This window comes from Chiloscyllium plagiosum, unplaced genomic scaffold (genome assembly GCF_037043375.1).
Source record: "Chiloscyllium plagiosum isolate Xiang-an unplaced genomic scaffold, Cpla_swu_hap1 HiC_scaffold_22, whole genome shotgun sequence".
Taxonomy (NCBI): domain Eukaryota; kingdom Metazoa; phylum Chordata; class Chondrichthyes; order Orectolobiformes; family Hemiscylliidae; genus Chiloscyllium; species Chiloscyllium plagiosum.
In genome coordinates, this window is record NW_028270160.1 from 56,367,705 (window position 1) to 56,395,152 (window position 27,448).

Genomic DNA, 27,448 nt, shown 5'->3' on the forward strand with positions numbered 1-27,448 from the left:
TCAGTATCAAACTGTTTTCTTTAATTTATACCTTTGTTCATTAATTATTTTTCAGCTAAACTCCATTCCCAGTCCATTCCAGGCAATTTGACCTTTATCCCTTTATAATTACTCTTATTTAAATGTAACAGTTGTTTCTGACCCAAGTTTCTCGCACTCAATCTGAACTTTAATGTCTGCTCACAGTTTGAGGGAATCTTCTGAGATCATTTATTAAATGTGCCTTGGTATACATTAGCCGATCCAAATAGCCTAATCCTTGGTTGGATCCACATTATTCAAGGAAACTATCATGAACTCTTTCTTGTGGTTACCTCAGCCACATATTTACCTAATCGACAGGATTAAAGTCATCCATGTTTAATACACAGCCTTTTTGCATGCCCTCATTATCTCCTGATTTATTCTCAGTCTTACAGTGTCTCTCCTGTCAGAGGGCTTATAGACAACTTGCCAATAACCTTATGCCCTTGTTCTTTCTTACAAGTGTTATCTTCCAAAGGTCACTTCTCAGTATCATATTTATTCCACCTTGTACAAGAGCTACCCCACCACCTTTCAAAGCCTTCTCCCAAGATGTCACAAGGCACTGAAGTGGGTTTGAGGTAGAAACAGAATGTACGATTATGAGAGTCAGAACGCAGGAAAATTGTCTAGGCATGACAGTTTGCCCCTAACTTCAGGAACCAGCTTGCTGTTTTTTTTTTTAAGAAAGACCAACAATTTTGTATGTCTGTTGTCAGGTGCACTTCCCTGGCATCTTAAATGTGCGTTTGATTCAATATTCAGTATTCTTGCTTGTGTAAGGGTGTGACCAATCGATAACTTGTCTGTTCAAGCTCAAGCATAAAATTGACGAACCAGTGCAGACCTAAAGGATTGCTGATTTCCTGTTCGATCACCTAGTGTTTGAATTGACATTTCTTCAACAAGCAGATGTATAATTGGTCATTCTTTTTAAAATTGGTCTGTCTCAACTGGGCTCGCCTATAAAACCTGTGACTGGATTTGTAAAACATTAGTGGCAATCAGTTTTGGGACATCCTGATGAAATGCTACATTCTAAGCTCATCAGATCAGCTTGGTTTCAATAGTCATGTAACGCATAACCCAAGCTGCAATATTTAAAAGGCAGATGGTCAAAGATGTACTGCAAACCCATTCTCATTACATGACCAAAGGCAATGTAGTGAATCATGTATGTGAGTCACTTGCCACACAAATGGAACATATCAATGTGGGTACCAGACATTGTAGTAATCAATCTCAACCCAGGTCAGGAAATTACTGTGAACTCAGGCCCTCAAGCAAAGTAGGGGAGTAGACAAAAATTGACAATGAGATTCTCATGACTACTTAATGACATTTACAAGTATCTTGGGGCCAAGTGAAAAAATTAAATACACAGCGATCTCATAATAAACTGTTTTTATGCCTGGCAACAGGTAGCGAAGAAATACATTCTGCGCCTTTTTAAAATTTGTTCATGGGATGTGAACTATGTTGACTAAGCCAGCATTTTTTAAGCATTTGCTAATTGCCGTGGAGTGAGTCGGGGTGAAAGCAAGCCATCTTTGTGAACTACTCCAGTCCTTGGGATGCAGCTACGCTCAGTTCTGTTAGAAAATAAGTTTCACAACTTTGACGTATTGACAGAAAGTTTGCTGAAATGGTTTCATTTCTGTATGGTGTATGGCTTAGCAGGAAACTGGTCAGCGGTGGCATTCCCATACATCTGCTGCCCATACTCTTGCAGATGTCAGGGGGGAGAGATTTGGAAGCTGCAGTGCATCTTGTAGATGGCACAGTGTCACTGTGGAGTGGTCAAGGTTAGGGATCGTGGATGCAGTGCTAATCAAGGGATGTGTCAGACCTCAAGTATTACTTAAGCTGCACTCATTAGTGCAAGTGGAAACTTTTATCACACTCCCTGAATTATGACTTGTTGGTGAATGACAAGAATTAAGGAGACAGAAGGAGTGACATTTGCTGCAGCATTCTTAGCCTCTGATCTGCTACTGTAACCGCAATATTTAACTGGCTAATTCAGTTAAGTTTCTCATTCATGGTAAACTTCAGAACATTGTTCGGATGTTCAGCGATGGTGTTGCTGCTGAATGTCATTGGACGATAGCTGAACTCATTTATTAGGAGCGGTCATTGCCTTACACTTGCGGTGCATCTTATTTTCCACTTCTCAGCCCAAGTCTGGATGATGTCCATTTTTGTTGCATGGATTACTTCAGTATCTGAGTGGCAAATAGTGCTGAACATTGTGATTCATCAGTTAACAAGCCCTCTTATGATTAGCATCTTCCTTTGTGCTCTTACGACCCCAAACAGAGAAGGGTTTCTTCCTCCTCCCTAACTCCCACCCCTGCCTCTATTTCCACTGATTCATATTTTGTTAGAGTTAAATCATACTAGGTGCTGTCAAATACTGCCTTGACTAGGTAGAATACTCATTTCACATGAGTCCAGCTCTTTTGCCTATCCTTGGACGAAGGCTGTAAACAAGCTCAGAGATGAGTGGTCCTGAAGGTAATGCATACTAAGGGTCCTGACCGTGTTCTCGCAGTTGGACTGAAATCTTGTGCTCCAAACTAGCTAGGCTATGCTCTTTACAGCTACAACACTGGAATCTAATGTAGAAATTAGATGTGCGTAACCCCCACAACGAGCATCAGTGAGAAGGTTACTGCTAAACAAGTGCTGCTTGATGATGCTGTTGACAACCCCTTCCAACACTTAGCTAATAATTGAGATAGCACTTGGCTGGGTTGTATGTGTCCTGCTTTTTTGCAGACAGGATGTACCTTGGCAAATTTCTACATTAGATTCCAGTGTTGTAGCTGTAAACAGCATGGCCTAGCTAGTTTGGAGCATAAGGTTTCAGTACGACTGCGAGAACACGGTCAGGACCCTTAGTATGCAGTACCTTCAGACATTTCTTAATATATGGAGTGAAAGCAAATTGCTTGTAGATGGTGGAGGAACAGGTGGTGGTCAGGTTAGATAGTCTGCTTAACATTTCTGACTGAAAATGGTGAGAAATGATTTAGCCATTTTGAATTAGTGTGCGGAGCTCCCAAGCCAACTCCCTCCTTACTGTATACCACTGTGCCACCACCTCTGGTGTGAATGTCTCACTACATAGAACAGGGCATATTCACAGATGAAGAAGTCTGGAACATTACCTGTGTGTTATGATTCTGAGAGTATGACTGTCAGGCATGTCACTTGATTAGCCTGTACGACAGTTCCCTCAGTTTTGAAACAAGTACCCAGATGAGTTCTGGGTCCTCGTCAGTTTGTCATTTACATATACAATGTGGATAAGAATACAGAAGACATGGTTAATGAGTTTGTGGACGATACCAAAATTGGTGGCATAGTGGACAGTGAAGAAGGTTTTCTCAGATTACAAAGGGACCTTGACCAAATTATACAATGACCTTAAAAATGGCAGATGGAGTTCAATCTGGATAAATGAGATGTCTTGCATTTTGGTACGACAACCAAGGGTAGGATTTATGCAATGGTAGGGATGACCTCAGCGGTTTATAAACTAATGAGGGTATAGGTAGAATTAATAGTTGTTGCCTTTTCCCTGGGGGATTTCAAGACGAGGGGGCACATTTTTAAGGTGAGGACGGAAAAATTTTAAAAAGGTGAGGGGCAATTTTTAAAAATTTACCCAGAGGGTGGTTCACACGTGGAATGAACTTCCTGAGAAGTGGTGGATGTGGGTACAATTACAACATTTAAAAGACATTCAGATAAGTACATTAGGAAAGGTTGGGAGGGATACTGACCACGATCAGGCAAGTGGGACTAGTTTAGTTTGGGATTATGTTTGGCGTAGACTGGTTAGACCGAAGGGTCCATTTCATGCTGTATGAACTCTATACTGGAAAGGATGACTTTGCAGGGTGACAGGACTGTGTCCACTTCATTGTTTCCAGTACCTTGTGTGTGATGCTGGTCGTCAATCCAGATTTATTCATTTCTTTAGATTTGAGTGGTTAGGCCATTTCAAAAGGCATCAAACATCAAGCACATAGTTGCAGTCACGTGTAAGCTAGAACAGGCAAGGACAACAGGTACTCTTCCTTAAAGGAAAGTAACAAACCAGACAGGTTTTTACAATAACCAACAATGGCTTCATGATTCCAATCTTAATAGAATTCAAATCTGTTTTGCTGGTATTTGAATGCATGCCCATAGAGCATTAGCCTGGGTGTCTGGATTACGAATCCAGTGACATTATCGCTACAAATGTAGACATATACACTCATTTTGCAACAGTGTGGCATTTTCCAATTTTAATAGTTATACCAAGTTTTTAACAACTTTGCAAAACTTTTTATTACATCAATCTGGATGGAAATAACAATGTGATTTTTTTAAAAGAATAACATTTCACTTGTTAATTGAGGATATAAAATCTTGAGAAATTATATACTGTTTCATGGTGTTGACGCAGATCTAACCCGATAATCTGCAAATTGTTGCAAACAATGGTTTCAATCACATGTTAATGATTGAGATTGAATTTTGCAAAACTAAATTTTTTTTTGTAGGAACTGAATTGCTTGTCAAATATTTAATGCTACTGAAATCAGTGATTCTTGCTAACACTGAAAAGGCAAGCCAAAAGTGATCAGACACATTTTAAAAGTGTCAGAGAGTTTTTGCTTTATCCATGCTGCATTTAGAATATGCTGAAAATGTGTTGCTGGAAAAGCGCAGCAGGTCAGACAGCATCCAGGGAACAGGAGAATCGACGTTTCGGGCATAAGCCCTTCTTCAGGAATGAGGAAAGTTTGTCCAGCAGGCTAATATAAAAGGTAGGGAGGAGGGACTTGGGGGAGGGGTGTTGGAAATGCGATAGGTGGAAAGAGGTCAAGGTGAGGGTGATAGGTCAGACTGGGGTGGGGGCAGAGAGGTCAGGAAGAAGATTGCAGGTTAGGAAGGCGGTGCTGAGTTCGATGGATTTGACTGAGACAAGGTGGGGGGAGGGGAAATGAGGAAACTGGTGAAATCCGAGTTCATCCCTTGTGGTTGGAGGATTCCTAGGCGGAAGATGAGGCGCTCTTCCTCCAACCGTCGTGTTGTTGTGGTCTGGCGATGGAGGAGTCCAAAGACGTGCATATCCTTGGTGGAGTGGGAGGGGGAGTTGAAGTGTTGAGCCACAGGGTGGTTGGGTTGGTTGGTCCGGGTGTCCCAGAGGTGTTCTCTGAAACGCTCCGCAAGTAGGCGGCCTGTCTCCACAATATAGAGGAGGCACATCGGGTACAGAGGATGCAATAGATGATGTGTGTGGAGGTGCAGGTTAATCTGTGGCGGATATGGAAGTTTCCATTGGGGCCTTGGAGGGAGGTGAGGGGGGAGGTGTGGGCGCAAGTCTTGCACCTCCTGCGGTTGCAGGGGAAGGTGCCGGGAGTGGAGGTTGGGTTGGTGGGGGGTGTGGATCTGACGAGGAAGTCACGGAGGGAGTGGTCTTTACGGAATGCTGATAGGGGAGGGGAGAGAACTATATCCTTGGTGGTGGGGTCAGTTTGGAGGCGGAAATGACGGCGGATGATGCGCTGTACATGGAGATTGGTGGGGTGGTAGGTGAGGACCAATGGGGTTCTGTCCTGGTGGCGATTGGAGGGGCGGGGCTCAAGGGCGGAGGAGCGGGTAGCGGAAGAGATGCGGTGGAGGGCATCTGCGACCACATCGGGGGGGAAATTGCAGTCCGTGAAGAAGGAGGCCATCTGGATTGTACATTTTTGGAACTGGTCCTCCTGGGAGCAGATGCGGCGGAGACGAAGGAATTTGGAGAATGGGATGGCGTTTTTACAGGGGGCAGGGTGGGAGGAGGTGTAGTCCAGGCAGCTGTGGGAGTCGGTCGGTTTGTAGTAGATGACCGTGTTGATTCGGTCGCCTGAGATAGAAATAGAAAGGTCGAGGAAGGGGAGGGAGGAATCTGAGACTGTCCAGGTGAATTTGAGGTCGGGGTGGAAGGTGTTGGTGAAGTGGATGAACTGTTCAACCTCCTCGTGGGAGCACGAGGCGGCGCCGACACAATCATCGATGTAGCGGAGGAAAAGGTGGGGGGTGCGGTCAGTGTAGTTGCGGAAGATGGACTGTTCCACAGCTACCTGGACTAACCGACCGACTCCCACAGCTACCGGGACTAACCGACCGACTCCCACAGCTACCTGGACTACACCTCCTCCCACCCTGCCCCCTGTAAAAACGCCATCCCATTCTCCCAATTCCTTCGTCTCCGCCGCATCTGCTCCCAGGAGGACCAGTTCCAAAAACGTACAACCCAGATGGCCTCCTTCTTCAAGGACCGCAATTTCCCCCCCGACGTGGTCAACGATGCCCTCCACCGCATCTCTTCCACTTCCCGCTTCTCCGCCCTTGAGCCCCGCCCCTCCAACCATCAGGACAGAACCCCACTGGTCCTCACCTACCAGCCCACCAATCTCCATGTACAGCGCATCATCCGCCGTCATATCCGCCACCTCCAAACTGACCCCACCACAAAGGATATACATCCCTCCCCTATCAGCATTCCGTAAAGACCACTCCCTCCGTGACTCCCTCGTCAGATCCACACCCCCCACCAACCCAACCTCCACTCCCAGCACCTTCCCCTGCAACCGCAGGAGGTGCAAGACTTGCGCCCACACCTCCCCCCTCACCTCCCTCCAAGGCCCCAAAGGAAACTTCCATATCCGCCACAGATTCACCTGCACCTCCACACACATCATCTATTGCATCCGCTGCACCCAATGTGGCCTCCTCTATATTGGGGAGACAGGCCGCCTACTTGCGGAGCGTTTCAGAGAACACCTCTGGGACACCCGGACCAACCAACCCAACCACCCTGTGGCTCAACACTTCAACTCCCCCTCCCACTCCACCAAGGATATGCACGTCTTTGGACTCCTCCATCGCCAGACCACAACAACATGACGGTTGGAGGAAGAGCGCCTCATCTTCCGCCTAGGAACCCTCCAACCACAAGGGATGAACTCGGATTTCACCAGTTTCCTCATTCCCCCTCCCCCCCACCTTGTCTCAGTCAAACCCATCGAACTCAGCACCACCTTCCTAACCTGCAATCTTCTTCCTGACCTCTCCGCTCCCACCCCAGTCTGACCTATCACCCTCACCTTGACCTCTTTCCACCTATCGCATTTCCAATGCCCCTCCCCCAAGTCCCTCCTCCCTACCTTTTATATTAGCCTGCTGGACAAACTTTCCTCATTCCTGAAGAAGGGCTTATTCCCGAAACGTCGATTCCCCTGTTCCCTGGATGCTGCCTGACCTGCTGCGCTTTTCCAGCAACACATTTTCAGCTCTGATCTCCAGCATCTGCAGACCTCACTTTCTCCTCCTGCATTTAGAATATGGCAGGTGAAAAGTCAAAGCAACACATTTTTCAAATCCAAAGATGATCCAAAACTTCACTGGATTCACTAAAGCCAAAATTCATTTATCTAATGCTATTATACCAGATTGAGTAAATATTTTAAATACTGTTGTTTGTTAAACCTTGCAATATAGAAATTTACTGCCACATTTTCTACATCATAATCCAGCAAGAAAAAAAAATTGACTGTGAAACTTTTTGGAATATCCCGAGACCACAAGTACTTTTTAACCTCAACACAAAATGTTTTGCAGACTTAATTAAGAAAGCAATTGCTCCCTGCACAATTGTTTGTTTGAATGATTAGATTAGATTCCCTACAACGTGGAAACAGGCCCTTCGGCCCAACAAGTCCATACCGACCCTCCGAAGAGTAACCCACCCAGACCCATTTCTCTCTGACTAATGCAGCTAACAGTATGGGCAATTTAGCACGGCCAATTCACCTGACCTGCACATCTTGGACTGTAGAAGAATCTGGAATTAAGAGTCTAACGATGACCATGAAACCACTGCAGCTTGTCAGATAAACCCATCGCCCACAAATTGCTTCTTGGTCACCTGGCACTTTCTGTTCCAGTCATGGAACATTCACACACAATGCGCAGATCTCAAAACCTCAAGATCAACAACACCTCCGTGTTGCATTGTGTTTCTGCTATTTTGCCATCATCTATCTCAAAACAAAATTAGAGTCAGCGACATTTTCCCTAGCCATAAATCCAAGCTGACCTTCAAGAATATCCATCATCCTTCTAGTCTCTGGTCCATGGTATCAAAAGTGTTTGCCTCCATGCCTTTGGGTTTTTCTCTCTTAATACAAAACAATGAGTAGTTCATTCGGGATCAGGATTCCAAGACATAGTTAACCAGCTAGATCTAGAATTCTACCATTTGCTCATTTGGTACTACTTTTTTTTTTGCCCTGCCAAAATCAAAGGACTCAAGTTCACCAGAATAATTCTAAGCCAGCTTTGTCTTCCCACTCAACGTAATTTGAGTAACTTTGCTGGTATGCAAGCGTGTATTCGATGAGTGTGGGACAGGTAGCAAATTTTCCTGGGCATTAGAGGGGCAAGACTGAACTGCAATGACAGCAACCTTTTACTGGATCAGAGTTGCTGCAGCTCTGCTTTTATTCCAGATGTTCACATCCGTAGTATTTTGCTTTTATCTAACTAAATCCATTTACTTGGCTCTAGAATCATTAATAGCTTTGTATAAGAAAAACTAATCATCTTCAATTTTGAAAACTGGTTAAAGGCCAATGTGCATTTCTCAAAGGGTGGGGTGGCTCTTGTAGTACAATGGTAATGTACCTACCCCTGGCCAAGAAAGCCTGAGCTAGAGTTCCACTTGCTCCAAAAGTGTCATAACATGTCTGAACAGGTTGATTTAAAAATATCTACGTTTCCCAAGGCGCAGAACTGATTGCATTACTCCAGATGAGGTCTAACTAGCTCAGTACAGCTGCAACTTCCACCTCTTTGAATTCCAACCATCTTGATATCATTTCCGTACCAGTCCACTGGCTTTCAGCGATGTCTGTACTTGGAGCTCCAAATCTTCCGCTAACCCAATTTTCCCAGCTTATCATGTGGAAAATGCTTGGATCTTTTTTTTTAAAAAGTGACAATAAAGGACTCCACACCTTTCCACACTGAACTCCCTCTGCCACAATGTTTCATTGCAACCTCCTCCTCTGTTCTACACTATATACTATTTCATCATTAGAAAACCTGGATATACAATTTGCCTTTTATTTTGTCCACATCATTTGTAAATATGGTAAAAAAGTTGACATTCCAGCAGCTTCCTGGGAGACATTGTGTGTTTAGTGTAACAATTTGTACCTATATCCAAGGAAGCCCTGCACTGAAACATGTTCTCAAAAAAAAAGTGCTAGAACACCGTACTACGTAAACAAAAATATTCTATGTCAATGAGAAAAAAGGGTAGAGTTCAGTTGATTGATGTCCATACAAGGTTAGAGTATGTAACATTACTCATTTGCCCACCTATAGGCACAATACAATTAGAATGTTACAACTGGTCACCATTAATAAAAGATTGATAGCTCTCTTCAATGAGCAGATTTGCACGTGCATGCCCAATCAATGACCTCAACTTGTTTCAAAACGGTCTTTTTATTATTTGAAGTGTGGTAACACCAGCTGGTTACTGTATTAACATGGAGTGCTGGTAAATCCTGCAGCTTAAAAAAAAAAGAAATACAACACTGTAATTTTCAACTAATCTAAAATGAAGACAATTTCAACAGTCATGTTCTTCATAGAAGGTACAATGTATTGTCATTTTAAACAAAGAATATAACACTGAACTGTCAGGGCAATTCACTTAAGACAACTAGGCACCAATAAGCTGCGTAAAATGGCCAATTAATTTAGACAATGAACAATGTTATAATGTTTTACAAATGATAACATAGGAATAGGGAGATGTTAATCAGCCTCTTGAGCCTGTTCCACCATTCCATTAGATCTCTGATCTATACCTCAACTCCATTTACAATGCTTTTGATCCATATCCCTTGACACTCTTACCCATCAAGATTGCTGAATCCTGAAAACTTCAATTGACACTGAGCATTGATATCTTCTTGGGAGAAAATACAAGATAGCTATGATACTGCAGGAAACAAATGCCTCTTCAGTGAACTCCTGCATGGCCTGGCTCTAATTTAAAGATTGTGTCCTTAAAGAAATATTCTCTCTGTATGTATCCTGGTAAATCCCATTATCAATTTAAAAATTTCAATTAGTCTATACCTTAAACTTTCCAATCCATAAGGAATACTTAATTTAACTGTTTAAACTCCGATATCATTCTGGGGTGAATCGGTACTGACCTCTCCAAGGCCAAGAGCTATTATAATCAAACTGTTCAGATGTTATGACACTTCTCTACATGTGAGACTTGAGGTCAGACCTCCTTGCCCAGAGTTATTTTTTTTTAAGATTACATTACAGTGTGGAAACAGGCCCTTCGGCCCAACAAGTCCACACCGACCCGCCGAAGCGAACCCACCCATACCCCTACCCCTACATTTACCCCTTACCTAACACTACGGGCAATTTAGCATGGCCAAGTCACCTGGCCCTGCACATCTTTGGACTGTGGGAGGAAACCGGAGCACCCGGAGGAAACCCACGCAGACACGGGGAGAACGTGCAAACTCCACACAGTCAGTCGCCTGAGGCGGGAATTGAACCCGGGTCTCTGGCGCTGCGAGGCAACAGTGCTAACCACTGTGCCACCGTGCCGCCCACCATCTCTGTGCCACAAAATCCTTGTAAGGTGAATATACCCTCTGAGGTTCAGGACTGATATATTGACCACAGGGTCTAACAATGGCTCTATTTAAATAGAGTCATAGAGATGTACAGCACAGAAACAGACCCTGCGGTCCAACTCATCTAGATATCCCAACCTAATCTAGTCCCACTTGCTAGCACCCAACCCATATCCCTCCAAATTCTTCCTATTCATATACCCATCCAGATGCTTTTTAAATGCTGTAATTGTACCAGTCTCCACCACTTCCTCTGGCAGCTCATTCCATAAACGTACCACCCTCTGCGTGAAAAGAGTTGCCCCTTAGGTCTCTTTTATATCTTTCCCCTCACCTGAAACCTATGCCCTCTAGCTCTGGACTCCCCACCCCAAGAAAAAGACTGTCTAGTTTGCTCATTCTAAATTCTTTGAGATAGGCTAGAAATATAATTGACTTTTTCATTATGATTCTACATGTGCACAAGTTTGTGACCTGCACATCTGAAATGCAAAATTCTTTACTCTTGCACAGGACCTCATCTCTCACCACTTGTAAAATATCCCAGTTTGTCTCAAACCCAAATTGGATAGCCTCAGGACACACAGTAGTAGTTGAAGGAAGTTTCTCGAAATGGAGAAAAGGTGACCAGTGGTGTTCCACAGGGATCAATGCTGGGGCCACTGCTGTTTGTGATATATATAAATGATCTGGAAGAGGACACTGTTGGTCTGATCACTAAGTTTGCAAATGACATGAAGATTGGTGGAATAGTAGAAAGCATGGAGACTGTCAAAGAATTCAAGAAAATATAAATAGCTGGACAGTTGGGCACAGAAGTGGCAGATGGAGTTCAATCCAGGCAAATGTGAGGTGATGCATTTTGGGAATCTAATTCTAGAGCGAACTATACTGTGAACAGCAGAGCCTTGAGAAAAGTTGATGAGCAGAGAGACCTGGGAGTTCAGGTCCATTGTACCCTGAAAGTGACTGCACAGGTGGATAGAGTGGTCAAAGCGGCACACGGTGTGTTTGCCTTCATCGGACAGGGTATTGAGTACAAGAGCTGGCAGGTCATGTTAAAATTGTACAAGACTTTAGTTGGCAGCAATTAGAAAACTGTGTACAGTTTTGGTCGCCACATTACCAAAAGGATGTGGTCGCTTTGGAGAAGGTGCAGAAAAGGTTTACGAGGATGTTGCCTGGTATGGAAGGTGCTAGCTGTGAAGAGGGGTTGAGTAGGTTAGGATTGTTTTCATTAGACAAAAAGGAGATTGAGGGGGGACCTGACTGAGGTCTACAAAATCATAAAGGGTATAGACAGGGTAGATGGAAATAAGCTTTTTCTCCCCCCCCTCGCCAGAGTGTGGGACTCAATAACGAGAGGTCACGTGCTCAAGGTGAGAGGTGAAAAGTTTAAGGGGGATACACGCAGAAAATACTTTAGAGAGGGTGGTAGGGGCCTGGAATGTGTTGCCAGCAGAGGTATTAGATGCAGGCATGGTAGACTCATTTAAGGTGCAACTGGACAGATGCATGAGTAGAGGGGAGCAGAGGGACACAGATACTTAGGAATTGGGTGATAGGTTTAGTCAGTGAATTTGGATCGGCTCAGGCTTGGAGGGCCAAAAGGGCCTGTTCCTGGGCTGTAAATTTCTTTGTTCTTTGTTCTAAAACGAAACTGCAACTTTCAATGTCAACTGTCTCTTCGCTTAAGTCATTCTTATACAGGTTAAAAAACAGAAAAGATAGTTGTCACATTTCACAATCAGAGCAGATTGTCACCTCAGTCCCAATCAATAAGTAACCTAGGGCACAAAGTTAGCTCTAACTCCACACAAATGCAATCTCGTGTAAAAGTTTATAAAATTCACCTGAATAAGTCACTGATGTGCCACCATTCTACAATAGATTACTTGGGATTTACTTACTGTATTCGTCACACATAGCCTGTCCTTGACTTAAATAATGACTCATTTCCATTAGTCAAAATATTTAATTAATCTTGGATGATGCTATGCATTCCAATAGTAGCACCCCAGTTCATGTTAAGTGACAAGTTTGTCATTTTATGGGTTCTCTGAACAACAGATAGGCATTTGGATTTTTAAAAACCAAAAAATACACTTCGCAAATTAACAGAAATACACCTAAAAATCCTTACTACTTTTTAAAAAAATATTTCGTGGGTTGCGAGCAGTGCTGTCAAGGAATTTGTTGCCCATCATCATGGGAAAGTGTTAGCAAATTAACTTCTTGAACCACTGCAGTCCACTTGGGTAAGTACAATAAAACTAAGAATCATACAATCCCTACAGTGTAGAAACTGGCCATTCAGCCCAACAAGTCCACACCGACCCTCCGAGGAGTAACCCATCCAGACCCATTCACCCAATCCTATTACTCTATATTTTACTCCTGACTAATGCACCTAACCTTCACATCCCTGGAAACTATGGGCAATTCAGCATGGCCACCTCACCTAATCTGCACACCCTTGGATTGTGGGAGGAAATCGAAGGAAACCCATGCAGACATGGGGAAAACATGCAAACTCCACACAGTCGCCTGAGGCTGGAATCAAACCCAGGTCCCTGAGCAGCAGTGCTAACCACTGAACAAGAGTTCAGTGTGGCAGGAAAGAAATGGCAATATGTTTCCCAATCAGGACATTGTGGGATTCGGAAGTAAACTTGCTGTTTTTGTTCTTTAGGTGGAGAAGGTAGTGGGTTAGGAAGTTAATAGCGATGCAGCCTGGGTGAACTGTAGCATTCTGCAGGCTAAGGTTTTATAGATGACACCTAACCAGGATCTTGAACAGAGACAGCGCTGGATTATTTTGTAATTTATTATCCTAGCTAATAGATCTAGACACTGCTTGCTCTGGCAACAGCTTCCAGCCACTGGTGGTCAGCTTTCACAACAACACCCTCATTATCCTTTCCTGTGTGGCAGCTTTTTGAGTACAAAATCTTGAAAGGTACACACAGACTTGGCTTCATTTGCACTAAGCGACATCTACCTTATTGAAAAAAGACATGGTGAGTGCCCGTTTTCCCATTTTGTCAATATCTGCCTGTAATGCAAGCTCTTCATATAGTTGCAATTGTCTTGTCCAATTTCATACTTTCTCCTTCACCTTGAAAAGGTAACCTGTTATTCAAATGAATTCATGTGAAGAATTGGGGGAAATTAAAGATTTACAGAAATCGATTTTAAGAAGTACCAGGATTTCTTATTTAGTAATCAGTTATTACAATATAAAAAGCCTATTTGTAGAATATGCTACATCTGACAAAGGAGAAGACTGATTATGTAAGACATGGAAAATGTGAAACTGAGGAATTTTAGTATTTGGGACAACTCTGCATTCCTGAATGCACATTATATCAAATATCACTGCTATGTGATGGATATTTAGTCACTGACTTTTAAGATTGTAGAAATTCTAGTTGTACTGTGATATTCAAATATATGAAGCAGTTTTTTTTTTTAAGATTTGTAGCTCAGGTTGGGTTTCGGGTTCTAAGTTTGCTCCCATCTGGTGAAGTTATCTAGCATGCTGACAAAACATCTGAAAACAAACCTGCCAGCTCAGGGAGTAACCTTACAACCTGAACTTGAAGCAGTGCTTAAAATACTATGACTGTATTTCAATCCATGTCAAACAGTGTCTTAAACTCAGAAATCTAAATCAAGTAATCATCTTTTACTATTTACCAAGACACACATCAAACTAGAAGAAATTTTTGTATTACCTAGCTTCTCCTCTGCAATATATTTCAAGAACATCAGAAATCTTAGACTATGGCAACTACATATACCTGATCACCTCTTTCTTGTTGTGTGAACCCATGACAACATTGTTCAAGTTTTTACTTTCTTTCCAGGGCAAGCTACATAGTCACAACACTACAGATTAGACTCCCTACAGTGCGGAAAGAGGCCCTTCGGCCCTACAAGTCCACACTGACCCTCCGAAAGTAACAAATCTACAAAATACATGACATTTTTTACCATAATCCAGAGAGAAACAGGGTATTTCATATTTTGAGATGCAACTTGAACCTTTTTATTATCCCAGTGATGAACAGGAGCTTTACAAATGACAGTTACTGTACACTTTGTACAATGTGATAATGGAGTGTTTAAATATATTTCAGTCATTCTACAGTTCAAAAAGAAACTATTACGAGCAGGCTTTAATATCAGGGATTGATTTCTATGAAGAAACTGCAAATGATGAATGCGATGACTTTCATTTTTTTCTGAGCCCCAGAATCCCTCAAATGAAAAAGACACATTTAAGGGTACTTAAATATTTTCAGCATAAGGAATGTTAGTGTTGGAGATAGTGTACTTGTTTTTTAGTCATCTGAAGTTAAGACCAAACACTGACATCAGGCATAAAATGGACTTGTTTGCAATGTTAAACATCAGCTTCCCAAATTACACACCTGCACCTCAAATTTGCAGTCTTACAAATGCAATTACAAATCCATAAGGCAATGACTCAAATTATAGGCCATATACTGGAGGTTATGGAGTTGGTAATCTTACTGCTACCCAATAAAAAATGGTAAATATAACAAATCAGGATTGTACAGTCCAATTTGCTTATAAAAGGGGGCTGGCACAGAAGCACTATCAGCAAGAAGAAAGTAAGTTATTATTTAATTTGCACAGCATGCAAAATATTTTGAAAACCATTGAATTCTTTGAAATTGTGAACTGAATTGCTAATGAACTTGTTCATGGCAAGAAGTGCAAGACGCCCTTCTTGGCCATTGCAACTGACATTGGTGGCACATGGTAGCAAATTATTACGTATGCCAATGACCATGTTACATTCTTATCATTTCTTTAAAACCCAGGCTAGCCAGCTTGAAACTGAGGGACATTTCCTCAACAGTACAGTAAGCAGGACATTAAGCATTCCCACTATTTACAAGATAATTTGTGAACAGTAGGATCATAGTTGCCTTGTGGAGCATTTGATTGACATCCATCCACAACAGAACATGCATTTTTACTGTGACAAGAGACAAAGTTGCATACATTAACACTTAAAAAATAACAAACATCAGCAAAAAAAAAAGGTACACGTCAGGGTGGAATATCAACAATTTATTACTTTTTCTCCCCAGTGCCAAGAGAAGTATGTTACAGATGTTTAGGGAATTGTTAAATCTACATCACTTTTTATGTAATGTATGACATTTCACATAGGATAAAAATCTGCTTCCATCTTCCATACATTACAATTTCCATCATTTGCTCCTTTTCCCCAAGATGAGGTGGAGGAGCTCACTTCAACATGATTAAATGTATGCTGTTGCAAAACCAGTAATGTCACAAAAAGGTATATCATGACAAGCTACAAGATACTCAGTCAGGAAAACTGAAATGCAACAGCAGAGCAGTAAACTCAAAATTAGCCAATATTGCATATAAGCAAGGAAGATCCCATCATAATTGGTGACAGCTATTAGTGTCAATGCACTTAGAACAGCAACACTGATATAATAAAATCAGTCTTGACATCAGTCCTATTTTCGTTCCACGCCTTATTACAAACATCTATTTCAGTTTGCAAACTGATGCTTGCCAGACAAGCAGAATTTTTACGACATACCATTCCACCATATATAACAGCCAATAAGAACAAAGAATTGTGATTTTTGTTTAGGAATTTTGCCCAAGGCTGAGACAGGTCATTCTGCATTTTGGTCTAGAGACACCGATAAGGATACTCCTTTCCACTTTTCCACCCAAATCCAATGTTTCTTTTTAGAATGTTCACTTTATATTCATTCCAACAAATGCAAACACATACAAGTCCAGCAACAATGCTCTCTCTAGTCTTCACTGAGTAGATATCCTGGAGGCTGTGTGAACCATTTCTTGGATGTTTTTTTAAAATCATCCTCTTAAATGATGTTTTCATGAAGGTGGAATGTGAATGTAGGCCTCCTGGCTCAGAGACAGGGACACCACCATGCACTCTGGAACCCTTTCCATTCTTGGCTGAAAGTTAATTTTAAAAAAACTTTAATATGTTTAAGCTAACTCCACAAGATCTGTTGATTACATGCAGCCCCACGTGGAGAGCAGCAAGGATTTGCAAATTCTTTGGGATGAGCCCAAAAGGAAATAACTTTAAAAGGTTATCGAAAGAATTAAGAGGGAAGTTGGAGAAACTATTTCAAATAGGATTGTCCACCACAAGAGTGTATAAAAGTTAAATTAGCACAAGACTGTTCAGTAGTGACTCTGGGATGCATTTCATCAAACAGTATCGTAAAAACCTAGAACACTCTCCCATAAGGTTTGGAGCTATACTGAATTAAAGTGTACCAATTTTATTTGAAATGTGCATTAGACCAGTGGGTTAAGAGTGGCCACTCCAGAGCACGTGAATAGATTTCAGGTACAGATGAGTCACTACCTGATTGAAGCACAAACTTGAGGCGCTCCCATTTACATCCTGGGCAAATGAACTTGTCCTCTGTACCACAAAGTTTTGTATTCAATGAGCAAAATCACTCCTCCCTTTTAACACAATTCAGTCCACCACTGTTTCATCCGTTACATCAACTATCTCTTGCAGTATCCATCATCTCTTAATTCAATGTGCCTCCTTCTCTAATAGCTGCAAACTTGCCACTCTCTACTGCTCTAATGACTGATATGCAGTAAATAGAAACCCTTCAACAGCAATTTTTATTTCAATTTAATACCAGACATCTCATGCTCCAACAATCTGCTGGACGGTAACTTAAAGGTTTTCCCAAAGTTACAGCACATCTACTCTTAATTCCTTCAAGATACATGGACACAATCTCACATTCGCCAATCTGTGAAATTGATTGATGATAGGACTAGAGGTCTAAAGCCAGAGACAAAGGATTAAGTTAGGAACCATGAAGTGGTCCTTCCTACAAGAGATTATCCCATGATCAAACCAAACATTCCTACAATGCATTGATAGTTCTTTATTTGTTAATTTACACACAATTAATGATAAACTTGTTTAAAAAAGGTCCAACTTCATTTAATATACAAAATCTCCACCGTGTATATTCTATGCTTGAGAGTTGCCAAACCATTCAACTCAATCACAAGTACCTTGTAGATTGTATTTGTATCTACGGTCCTTATGAATTTAATAGTCAACATTCAGCGCAAAGAAAATTAGCTAACATTGCTAAGCATTTGCTTAAATAGTATATTTGAAATCTTCAGTAGTAGCTAAGTCAGAGAGACTAACATGCAACTGTTACCATTTCAGCAATTCTGAATCCAACTTAACTGAACAACACCGCTGAGCTTTAAAAAGAAATAATTGGCAAACTGTTGTAAAGATACAGGACATCCTTGTTCCTGTTTACCAATTCATTTATTTGACATTTACTTACACTTTATGACACCACAAAAATGTTTAGAATAAATACTTCACAAGTTACAAACATCATCAGGACACACGATAAAACTAATAAGACAAAAATCCAAACATTTTCTGTTGACTCAAAATCATCACAAATTATCAAAATACTAGACAGGTAAAGGCAGAGACCTGCCAATATATGAAGCAAGTGCTTGCCAACAGGAGTGGTCCAAGATGCTGAAAACAAGTATCTACAGTCACAATTTCATTTCTTTTAGCAAAATCCCAGAATAAACTGTCTAGTATTCAGACAGCAGAGAAATGTGTGTTTGAAGAGCTAAGTAAACATTTTCAATTCCAGTTGGTAATTGGTGGTTGACATTAAAAGGGTTGGAAGTGGTACACCTCAGCTATTTATCTTAGCAAAGGACAGTTTTCACTGACCAACTAAAATTAACCAGTAATTCAGTTTTCATTTGCTTACAACTCTATTCACTCATGTGTAGTTCTGGGGTTCAAAGTTCATTGTTCCATGACATAATTCTCCTTCAAGATGCCCAGAACGATTAACGCAAATAGATGGAATAAGCTAAGAGATTCTTTTTTTTTCCATATTAAGATCAGGGGCACTGGACATAAAATGAATCCAAACTTTTACCACAAATTGCTCATACCTGTCACACATTTTTTAAAAAAAACTGAAAAAATGTTTTAAAAAGACTGAGGGTCAATTAACACTGAAAAGAAAATCAGGTAGCTACCATCTTTCTTAAAATGACAAACAGTTTCAGACTAGGACAGGGCTTTGTTCACAGTTCCCGTCTCAACTTAAGGAAGCTTTGCAATGGATAGATGAGATTAGATTCCCTACAATGTGGAAACAGGCCCTTCAGCCCAACAAGTCCACACTATGCTTTTAAACTTGGGATAATTTAAGGAACACATACACCAACACTGTTGGGCAAGGAAACCAAAATGTTCTTGGCCTGGATATTTTCAAATCAACCTGTTCAGCGATGCTATTGTATACCACCAGAGCAGATCGGACTTGAACCCAGAACACCTGACAGAGGTAAAGACACAACCACCGCATTAGAGATGTTAAGGCTCTGGTTCTGGATTGCTCAGCCAAATGGGATTCAATCAGCCTCTGATCAATCATTTGTTGTTATTCACAGTCTATTCAATGGAAGCCATACTGTCCATCTTTCCTCCTAGCTTACAGCAGTACTAAGAGCAAATTTAAATTGGAATGGTTGATGAGGGCATTAGTGGAGGGGCTTTCTGTATGACAGCTGTTAACATTAGATTTCTGCACAGAATCAGAATCCCAACAACATGGAAGCAGGCCATACAGCCCACTGTGTTCACAATGCCCCTCCGAAGAGCATCCCACCCAGATTCACCACCCCACCCCAACCCATGGCTAACCCACCTAATCTGCACATCTTTGGACTGTGAGAGGAATTCAGGACACCCAGAGGAAACCCACACAGACATGGGGAAAATGTGCGAACTCAACACAGTCACCCCAGGCTGGAATCAAACCCAGGTCCCTGGTGCTGTGAGGCAGCAGTGCTAACCACTCAGCCACCGTGCATTTGCAAGGAAACCATATGACTCAAGTTAAAGGGAAACAAAAACATGGAGTTTGGTTCTGTTCAAAATACTTTGTTTCCCATGTTTGGAAACGACTTTAAGACGGTCAGCATAGAGTGCCAAACAGCACTCTCCTGGACAGGGTTCTCCAAAGTCATCTATTACAGGTGAATAGTTTTGTGTATCCAGACAGACTTAAATGGAAAACACGGCCATGGTATGTAACTGTCCAATGCTAGGAAACCATTCTCAGGCAATAAGCAATTCCATGCTTTTGCTTGAAGGAGCATTCCACCATGTCTTCCCATTCCCAAATGTACATTGACATTCACAAACAATACCGGAATACAAGAAATAACACAAAGTTGATATTGCTTATTTTCTCATTCCTCCAAATAAAATTCACACTTAATGTTAACATGAGTGAAATCCATAATTGTCAAAACCAACCCCATCCCCAAACCTTTTATAACAACGAGTCTGTGCATAATAATCACAAATTCTGTGGGGCACAGTTAGCCAACTAAAAGTCAAGCTCAACGAAACCTGAAGAATAACAAGAAGCTTGGCGAGAAAGTTAAACAAAGCATATGACAATACAATTTTACAACCCATAGAAAATGATATATCCAAAGTCACTGATTTAACTGTTGCACAACTTGACAGGGTGGTGAAGGCAGTATTCGACACACTTGCTTTCGCTAGTCAGTGCAATGAGTACGGGAGTTGGAACGCCATGTTGTAGCTGTACAGGACATTGGTGAGGCCACTTTTAGAATACTACATTCAAATCTTGGCTCCCTGCTTTGGAAAGGTTGTTAAACTTGAAAATTTTCAGAAAGGAATTGTAAAGATATTACAGGGATTGGAGGGTTTGAGCTACAGGGAGAGGCTCAAGAGGCTGGGACTCTTTTTTTTTCCCTAGAGCAGATGTTGAGGGGTGACCTTTTAGAGGTTTATAAAATCATGAGACATGGATAGGCTGAATAGTCAATGTCTTTTTTCCAGGTAGGGGAGTCCAAGTTTAGAGGGCAGAGCTTTAAGGTGAGAGGGGAAAAGATTTAAGGGCAACATTTTCACAGAGGTTGGTCCATGGATGGGAACGAGCTGTCAGAGGCGGTGGTGGAAGTGCATACAATTACAACATTTAAAAAAGACATCCAGATGGGTACATAAATAGAAGGGTTTAAGAGGGATGTGGGCCAAATGCAGGTAAATGGGACTACATTAATTTAGAATATCTGGTCAGCACAGACAAGTTGGACTGAAGGATCTATTTCCATTCTATACAACTCTGACACTGACTTAATGTTTGCTATTTGCCACTTTTTCCCCCATTTTTCATCTTCTCTAGCAAGTCACACTGACATTCTCTTGGTCTGCAAAACATCAAGCCTGGCAAACTACAAAAAGATTAAAAATCACAACACCAGGTTATAGTCCAACAGGTTTAATTGGAAGCACACTAGCTTTCGGAGCGACGCTCCTTCATCAGGTGATTGTGATGAAGGAGTGTCACTCCGAAAGCTAGTGTGCTTCCAATTAGACCTGTTGGACTATAACCTGGTGTTGTGCGATTTTTAACTTTGTACACCCCAGTCCAACACCGGCATCTCCAAATCATGACTACAAAAAGATTAGTTATCTCATGAGTAAAAAAAAAGTTCCTACTAGTCAGTGGTGGAACTAAAAGATGTCCAATTCTACTGAGGTAACAACTTTTTAAAAATCCTATCAAAGAACACACAGTGCAAGCCAAATTTTACAGCACTAAAAATTCCATTTAGGTGACAAATAAATTCTGCTGTATCAGCATTTGAATTGTTACAAGTCAGACATGACCATTCTTTTGCAAAATACCAAGATTATTCTGGTGTTAATAGCTTCCCTTTACATCCAGCTTTTCTATTCCAATAAACTAATTGTTTTCAATACTTTACATTAGTTGGACTGGGACAAATTAATTTTCCTGCCCATCCAATTTTGATTGCAATCTGCATCTCACTTCAACTGAAAAGATTAAATGTTAAATGGAGATAGGGGAAGGACTAAGACAATATTCTAGACCATGGTCCGTTGAGCTTCAATTACATCCACAGAAAATTCTTCGGAGCTGTTGATTCTAGGGAAGCAAGATTCCAACAGGTCTCTGTCTTTCATGCTTGTACGTAGCTATCAAAAAATGATAATCTTTCTGGGTGTTCTTCGTGCATTTCAATTCATAACATTTCCCTTGGAAGTTTACTCCAGCTCACTTCTATTGAGCAGTGCAGATTTGAGAGCTATCAGTGGTGGAGAATCAGACATCGGAGCTAATTCAGATTCCAAATTCCACTCCCCACCCAAGCGCTCCTTTGTATTATCTATTGTACCCCCCCCCCACCCTGAGCCCACCAGAGTGATCAGGACAAATTTGGCTGCCTGCAATGCCAAATGCAGTAACAGGGCCTTAACAAGCCCTTACATTGAATCTATTTGGATTCAGCTGGCTACCCGCTGCAAGCTAGTGGGTTGCTGATCAACTCTTCCATAATGGCTCAGCACATGTGTTAAGTAGACAGCAACATGTTTCAGTGCAAGCACTATCCAAAACACTACCATCAAGACGACATGCAGGCAGTGTTACATCAGTGCTTTACAAACTTTACCCCTCACATTTAAGTGAGAAAACTCTAAATATGATTTCTCAAATCACAAGGGATAGAGTAGGTGGAAGTAGACAGAGAGAGGCAGGGGGACTGGCTCTGAACGCAGGTGCCTATTACAGTAGGTGCTCAGCTGTTCATGCTCTCAGGAAACCATTGCTGCAGAAGAACTTGCAACCTCAAAGCTGAAATTTTGGGAAGCTCCAAGTTAGATGAAGGAGTTCCACGCAGAGCAGCTGAGACCAGTTGCACAAAATAACTTGTCCCAGTGGAAGTGTTTCTGCACTAGTTTGTCATTGTAATTCTGCATTCAAAAGGGCACAATGAAAGTGAATGGGAATCCTCCAATACATATTTATGAGAAGCAAAGAATTATACCAAATTGTGTCAAATGTTTAGTGCATTGACAAGAAAAATCAGCTCTTAATACCATTTTTGTGATATATTCAAATCAACTGTCTATTCAGCAATTTACAACCATCAGTACTATATCTCAGTACAGTAAGCAATGAACTGCTGCAAACTGAAAACATTTCACCAAAATATGCAAACTTCAAATCACCTTTCTGAATAAAAAAAAAGCTCCTGAAAAATCAGCAGCTTTCCCAGCCTACTCCTCAAACACCATGTCTCTTTAAGAATTAAAGATTTCACTATCTTTAATCCCTCTAGTCCAAACAGGTTGATTCCTTTGAAATCATGAGTGGCAGAATGTGATCTGAAACCCAGTAGAGGGGACAGGGCAGAAGGTGTGCGGAAAAACGCAGCTACGTTTTGACCACAACAAAAAAAAATGGAGGCCCCTACAAACGTAACACGATGCTTCAAATGGTGAATTATATCTTCATCGCTCCAAGTCCTGCAGTTATGATTTCACACCATCAGGAACAAAGGAACACAGTTTACAGGCACCACCCCTCACAATTAGATTTTCGGGAGCTATTTACTTTGAAAATCACCCCGACCACGGCCAGCTTCTCATTCTTCAAAAACAAAATGAAAACATTTGCAAGTGGCAACCACCCTTTACTGCAACGTGAGAGTCGGGCTATTTATCGTCGACATGGCATGTCAGAAGTACTTGGGGGCAAATCAGCACGTTATTAAAGGTTTCCCACAGCCCCGAAATCATGGCACAAAACACACCAAAACCTGGAAGCACCTGTTGCTGGTTTTGTTTCCTACAGCGAGTAGGAATGCAAGATCATCCACCGAATTTGGACAGAACATCAACTGAGAAATAAATCTGTGCAATTTGCATTTTTTATTTAAAAAGGGGGTGGGGGCAGGTACAGATGCGTTAACAACAAACCAATCCATTCCCTCTCGGGTTTGCAGAGTCGCTGCTTCATCCACCACCCAGAGCACCGAGGGTCCTGCGATCTCCTTTGTACCACCCTTCCCTTGCCATGCCCTGCCCAGCCCCAGCCCCAGCGTGTGGCCTAACCCTCAATGGTCAGTCAGCCAGCAGCAGACTCCAGGTGGGGCTGGGCTGGGCTGGGCTGGGGGACTAGGCCCCGCGGAGAGGGAGTGCAGACACACCGGGGGAGGGGAGGGGGGAGAAACACCACGGCCCCGGGGCCTCGGGCTCACTTACGATGGTAACGCTGGCCTTGCGCAGGTCGCGGTTCTCCTCCTGCAGGGCCTTGCACTTGAGCTTGTAGGTCTCCAGCTCGATCTTCAGCACCTTGTTCTCCTGCTGCAGCGAGGCCAGCCGGTTGCTCAGCTCCTCCAGCTTCGAGGCCGAGATCACGATACCGGCCTTGGAGGCGGCCGATGAGTTGGAGGGCGGCAGCGCCGACGAGCTGCCCACCGCATCCGTGTCGCTCTCGCTGGCGCTGTCCGCCATGTTGGAGCCCACTCGCGCTGCCTGATCCTGGCTTGTGGAGGGAGGGAAGGAGGGGCGGGGCGGGGCGCGAGGGAGGGGGCGGGGTTACGGGGGTGGGCGGGGCCGCCGGTGAGGCCACCGTCTGGGCAGGGAGGCGGGGCGAAGGCAAAAGGCGTGACTTAGCCCACGGGGCGGGGGTGTTGAAACAGGAGAGTGGGAGAGCGGGACGGGTCATGATGGGCGGAGCGTTGGCCAAGGGGGCGGGGCGATTAGCGGCGCTGGTGACGTGCAAGGGGCGTCGCAAGGAGAAGGCGGGGCCTAAGGTGAACGGCCCGTCAAAATGGTGGGCGCGGCATAACTATGGGGCGGGGCCTACGAGGAAGAGGCGTGGCTTTGCCCGTTACGGGCGCGGGTGTGCCCGATAGGGGTGGGACTTGGAGGGAACGTCAGACAATAATGGGCGGGGGCTAGCAATGGAGGGGGCAAGGCCTGCAGTGTAGGGGCGGGATTGGCGTCCTGGGGACCTTGTTTGGATGGGAGGGGTCTCTGCTGGAGCTGCGGGGCCTGTATTGTCGTGTTGTAGGGGCGTGGTCAGCGTTGTAGGGCGGGGCTGTATTATAGGGGGCGTGTTGTCTGGCGTGGTCTGTATTTCTACGGCGCGGTGTGAATTGCAGGGGCGTGGTTTGTATTGTGTGGGCGTGGTCTGCATTGCAGGGGGCGTGGTCGGTACTGCGGGGGCGTGGTTTGTATTGCAGGGGCGTGGTTTGTATTGCAGGGGCGGGGTCGATGTGGATTGATGTCAGGGTTTGCTAATTTGGGTTATTGCTTCCCTCTGGCTCTAAGTGAGCTGGCTCATGTTAGGGCAGGTAGATGAGTGATAGCTTGGACAAGGAGGAAGACTCAAAGGGGCACCTGAAATGAGCAGTGAGCTGTGGGGCAGTTTAGAGAGTAAGTTCTAGAACTCCAGATCATGGTGCAGCCCCCAACATTGTGAAGTGGTACCAGTAGGAAATGCTCAAGTGGCCAGAACTGGAGGAGCACAACTTTATCAGAGTGCTGTAAGGTTAGTGCAGAAGACTCCAGGAATGATGAATAGTCTCTGGACTTAAAATGTTAACTCAGCTTCCTTTCTGCAGATGCTGCTAGACCTACTGAGTTCCTCCAGCAATTTCTGTTTCTGTTTCAGGTCTCTAGCATCTGCAGTTCTTTGTTGAATTTTAATGATAATCTCTTTTTTAAATTTGTGATTTAAAATTTTAGGTCAGTATTAGACAGGAATGATGTGAGCGTGAGACTTGGTGCAAGTAAGGATTCAGGTAGGAGAGTTTTGGAAGGTTTGAAGTTTAGATGTAGGGAGTTGGTGAGGAGTCATGCTGGATGTCATTACGAAGATGGAGATAGTCCTCATGATGGGTGTAAATATATGGTCAGAGCAGGACTGGCACTCCCTCGAGGCAAACGAGACACAGCCTTTTTTAAATTTATTCACTCACAGAATGAGGGCATCTCTGGCTGGGCCAGCATTTATTGCCCATTGCTAATTTTCCAGATGGCAGTTAAGAGTCAATGACATTGCCCTGGACCTACAGTCATGTGTAGGCCAGACCAGGTCAGGACAGCAGTTTCTGTCCCTCAAGGGCATTAGTGAACTGGATGAGTTTTCTTTTTCTCCTAACAATTAGCAATGATTCATGGTCATCATTCAGACTTTTGTTATTTTTTACTGAACTCAAACACCCCCATCTACCATGGCAGGATTCAAACTCAGGTCCCCAGAAAATTTGCTTGTGTCTCTGGATTAACAGTCCTGTGATAATACCACTAGGTAATTAACTTCCCTTAGTTCTACATTTTGCCTAATACCACACAATTTGAGGAGGATGGTGTGACAAACATCTAGCAGCTTTTTAAAGAATCAGACGTGAAGACAGCTATTTTAACAAAATAAGCCCCATCATTATTTAACAGTAAATACAAGGCAAGAAACTCCAACTCCCATCAACACAAGGTGCCATCATATAGTGGCATCCAGAACGTTGCTAGCCAACCAAATGCAAGATTACTTGCACCGCGAAACGTCAGGTAGATTCCAATTGACTGGGATTTTGGTGGGTGGCAATGGTAGTTAAGGTGTTTGAAATTCTTTAAGGGATCAGCTATGGGCAGTGAGCAATCATCAAACTGTGATGGGTGTGAGTGAGTGTTTGGATCACTTTGTTCGGTCAGTGACCTTTTAAAGTTTTCTGCAAACATTCTCACATTCTTTCTGTGACTGGAAGTTTAACATCAGAGTTTGAACCGACATCCCATTCAGGTGTATTCGCACAGCAAGGAGTTTGAGTTCCACCTATGGAGGCCGTGAAATTCCTTGCTGACATGTTTCCTAAACTGTCCCTTATAAAGGTTTATAAAATCATGAGGGGCTTAGATAATGTGAACAGCGAAGCTCTTTTCCCCATGGTAGGGGAGTCCAGACTAGTGGCATACGTTTAAGGTGAGAGGAGAAAGACATTTAAACGGGACCTGACAGGAAACCTTTTCACGTGGAGGATTGTGTGTATCTGGAACAAGCTGCCAAAGAAAGTGGTAGAGGATGGTAACAATGACAACATTTAAAAGACATTTGGATAGGTACATGGATTGGAAAGGTTTATGGGATATGGGACAAACACAGGCAAATGAGACTTGTTCAATTGAGAATGCATGGATGAGTTGGGCTGAAGGGCCTGTTTCCGTGCTATATGACTGTCAATAGCTGAAATGTGACATTTGGGTCTGGTTTCACAGCTTGTTGCCAGGGAGAAGGGTGGATTGGTGAATAGGTAATGGAGGTTATAGCAGGAATGAATGACTTGCTTCAGTATCCTCAATATTTAATTGAAGGAAAAGGTGTTACTTTTCACTGAACAGCATCTTTTGCAGAAATTGGCAGCTCATGCAATGAGCAAGGTTTCAGTGCCCCTGTCATTTGAAAGGAAGATGGACTAGCTGTTAGAGGTAGCTGACATTAGAGCAAGTGGCAAGTTAAAATGTCATAATAGATTGCTGAGGTCATGTCCTCTAGTCACATGTTCAAATCATACCCGGAATCCGAGAGGAATATCCAGACTTTCTTTTCGATGGTTTGCTTTATTTTTTATGATTGTAGGCTGGAGATAGGCATTACCTGGATCAGTCACACCATTGTGGTATGTGACATGCTTGAAGGCCCAACTAATCTTTTTGGTGTCTATTTTATCCACCTACACAAACATGTAGAAAC

At 42.8% G+C, this 27,448-nt stretch overlaps 1 protein-coding gene across 1 annotated transcript in view; it reads right to left on the reverse strand.

Annotated features, from left to right (window-relative positions):
* ccdc6b (coiled-coil domain containing 6b) overlaps window positions 1-24,239 on the reverse strand; it is a 71,464-nt gene extending 47,225 nt beyond the window's left edge. Inside the window, exon 1 of the mRNA XM_043712337.2 lies at window positions 23,956-24,239. Coding sequence (XP_043568272.1) covers window positions 23,956-24,207 — 252 coding nt within the window. The 5' untranslated portion in view covers window positions 24,208-24,239. The remainder of the gene's footprint in view (window positions 1-23,955) is intronic.
* Between the last annotated feature and the right edge of the window lie 3,209 nt (window positions 24,240-27,448).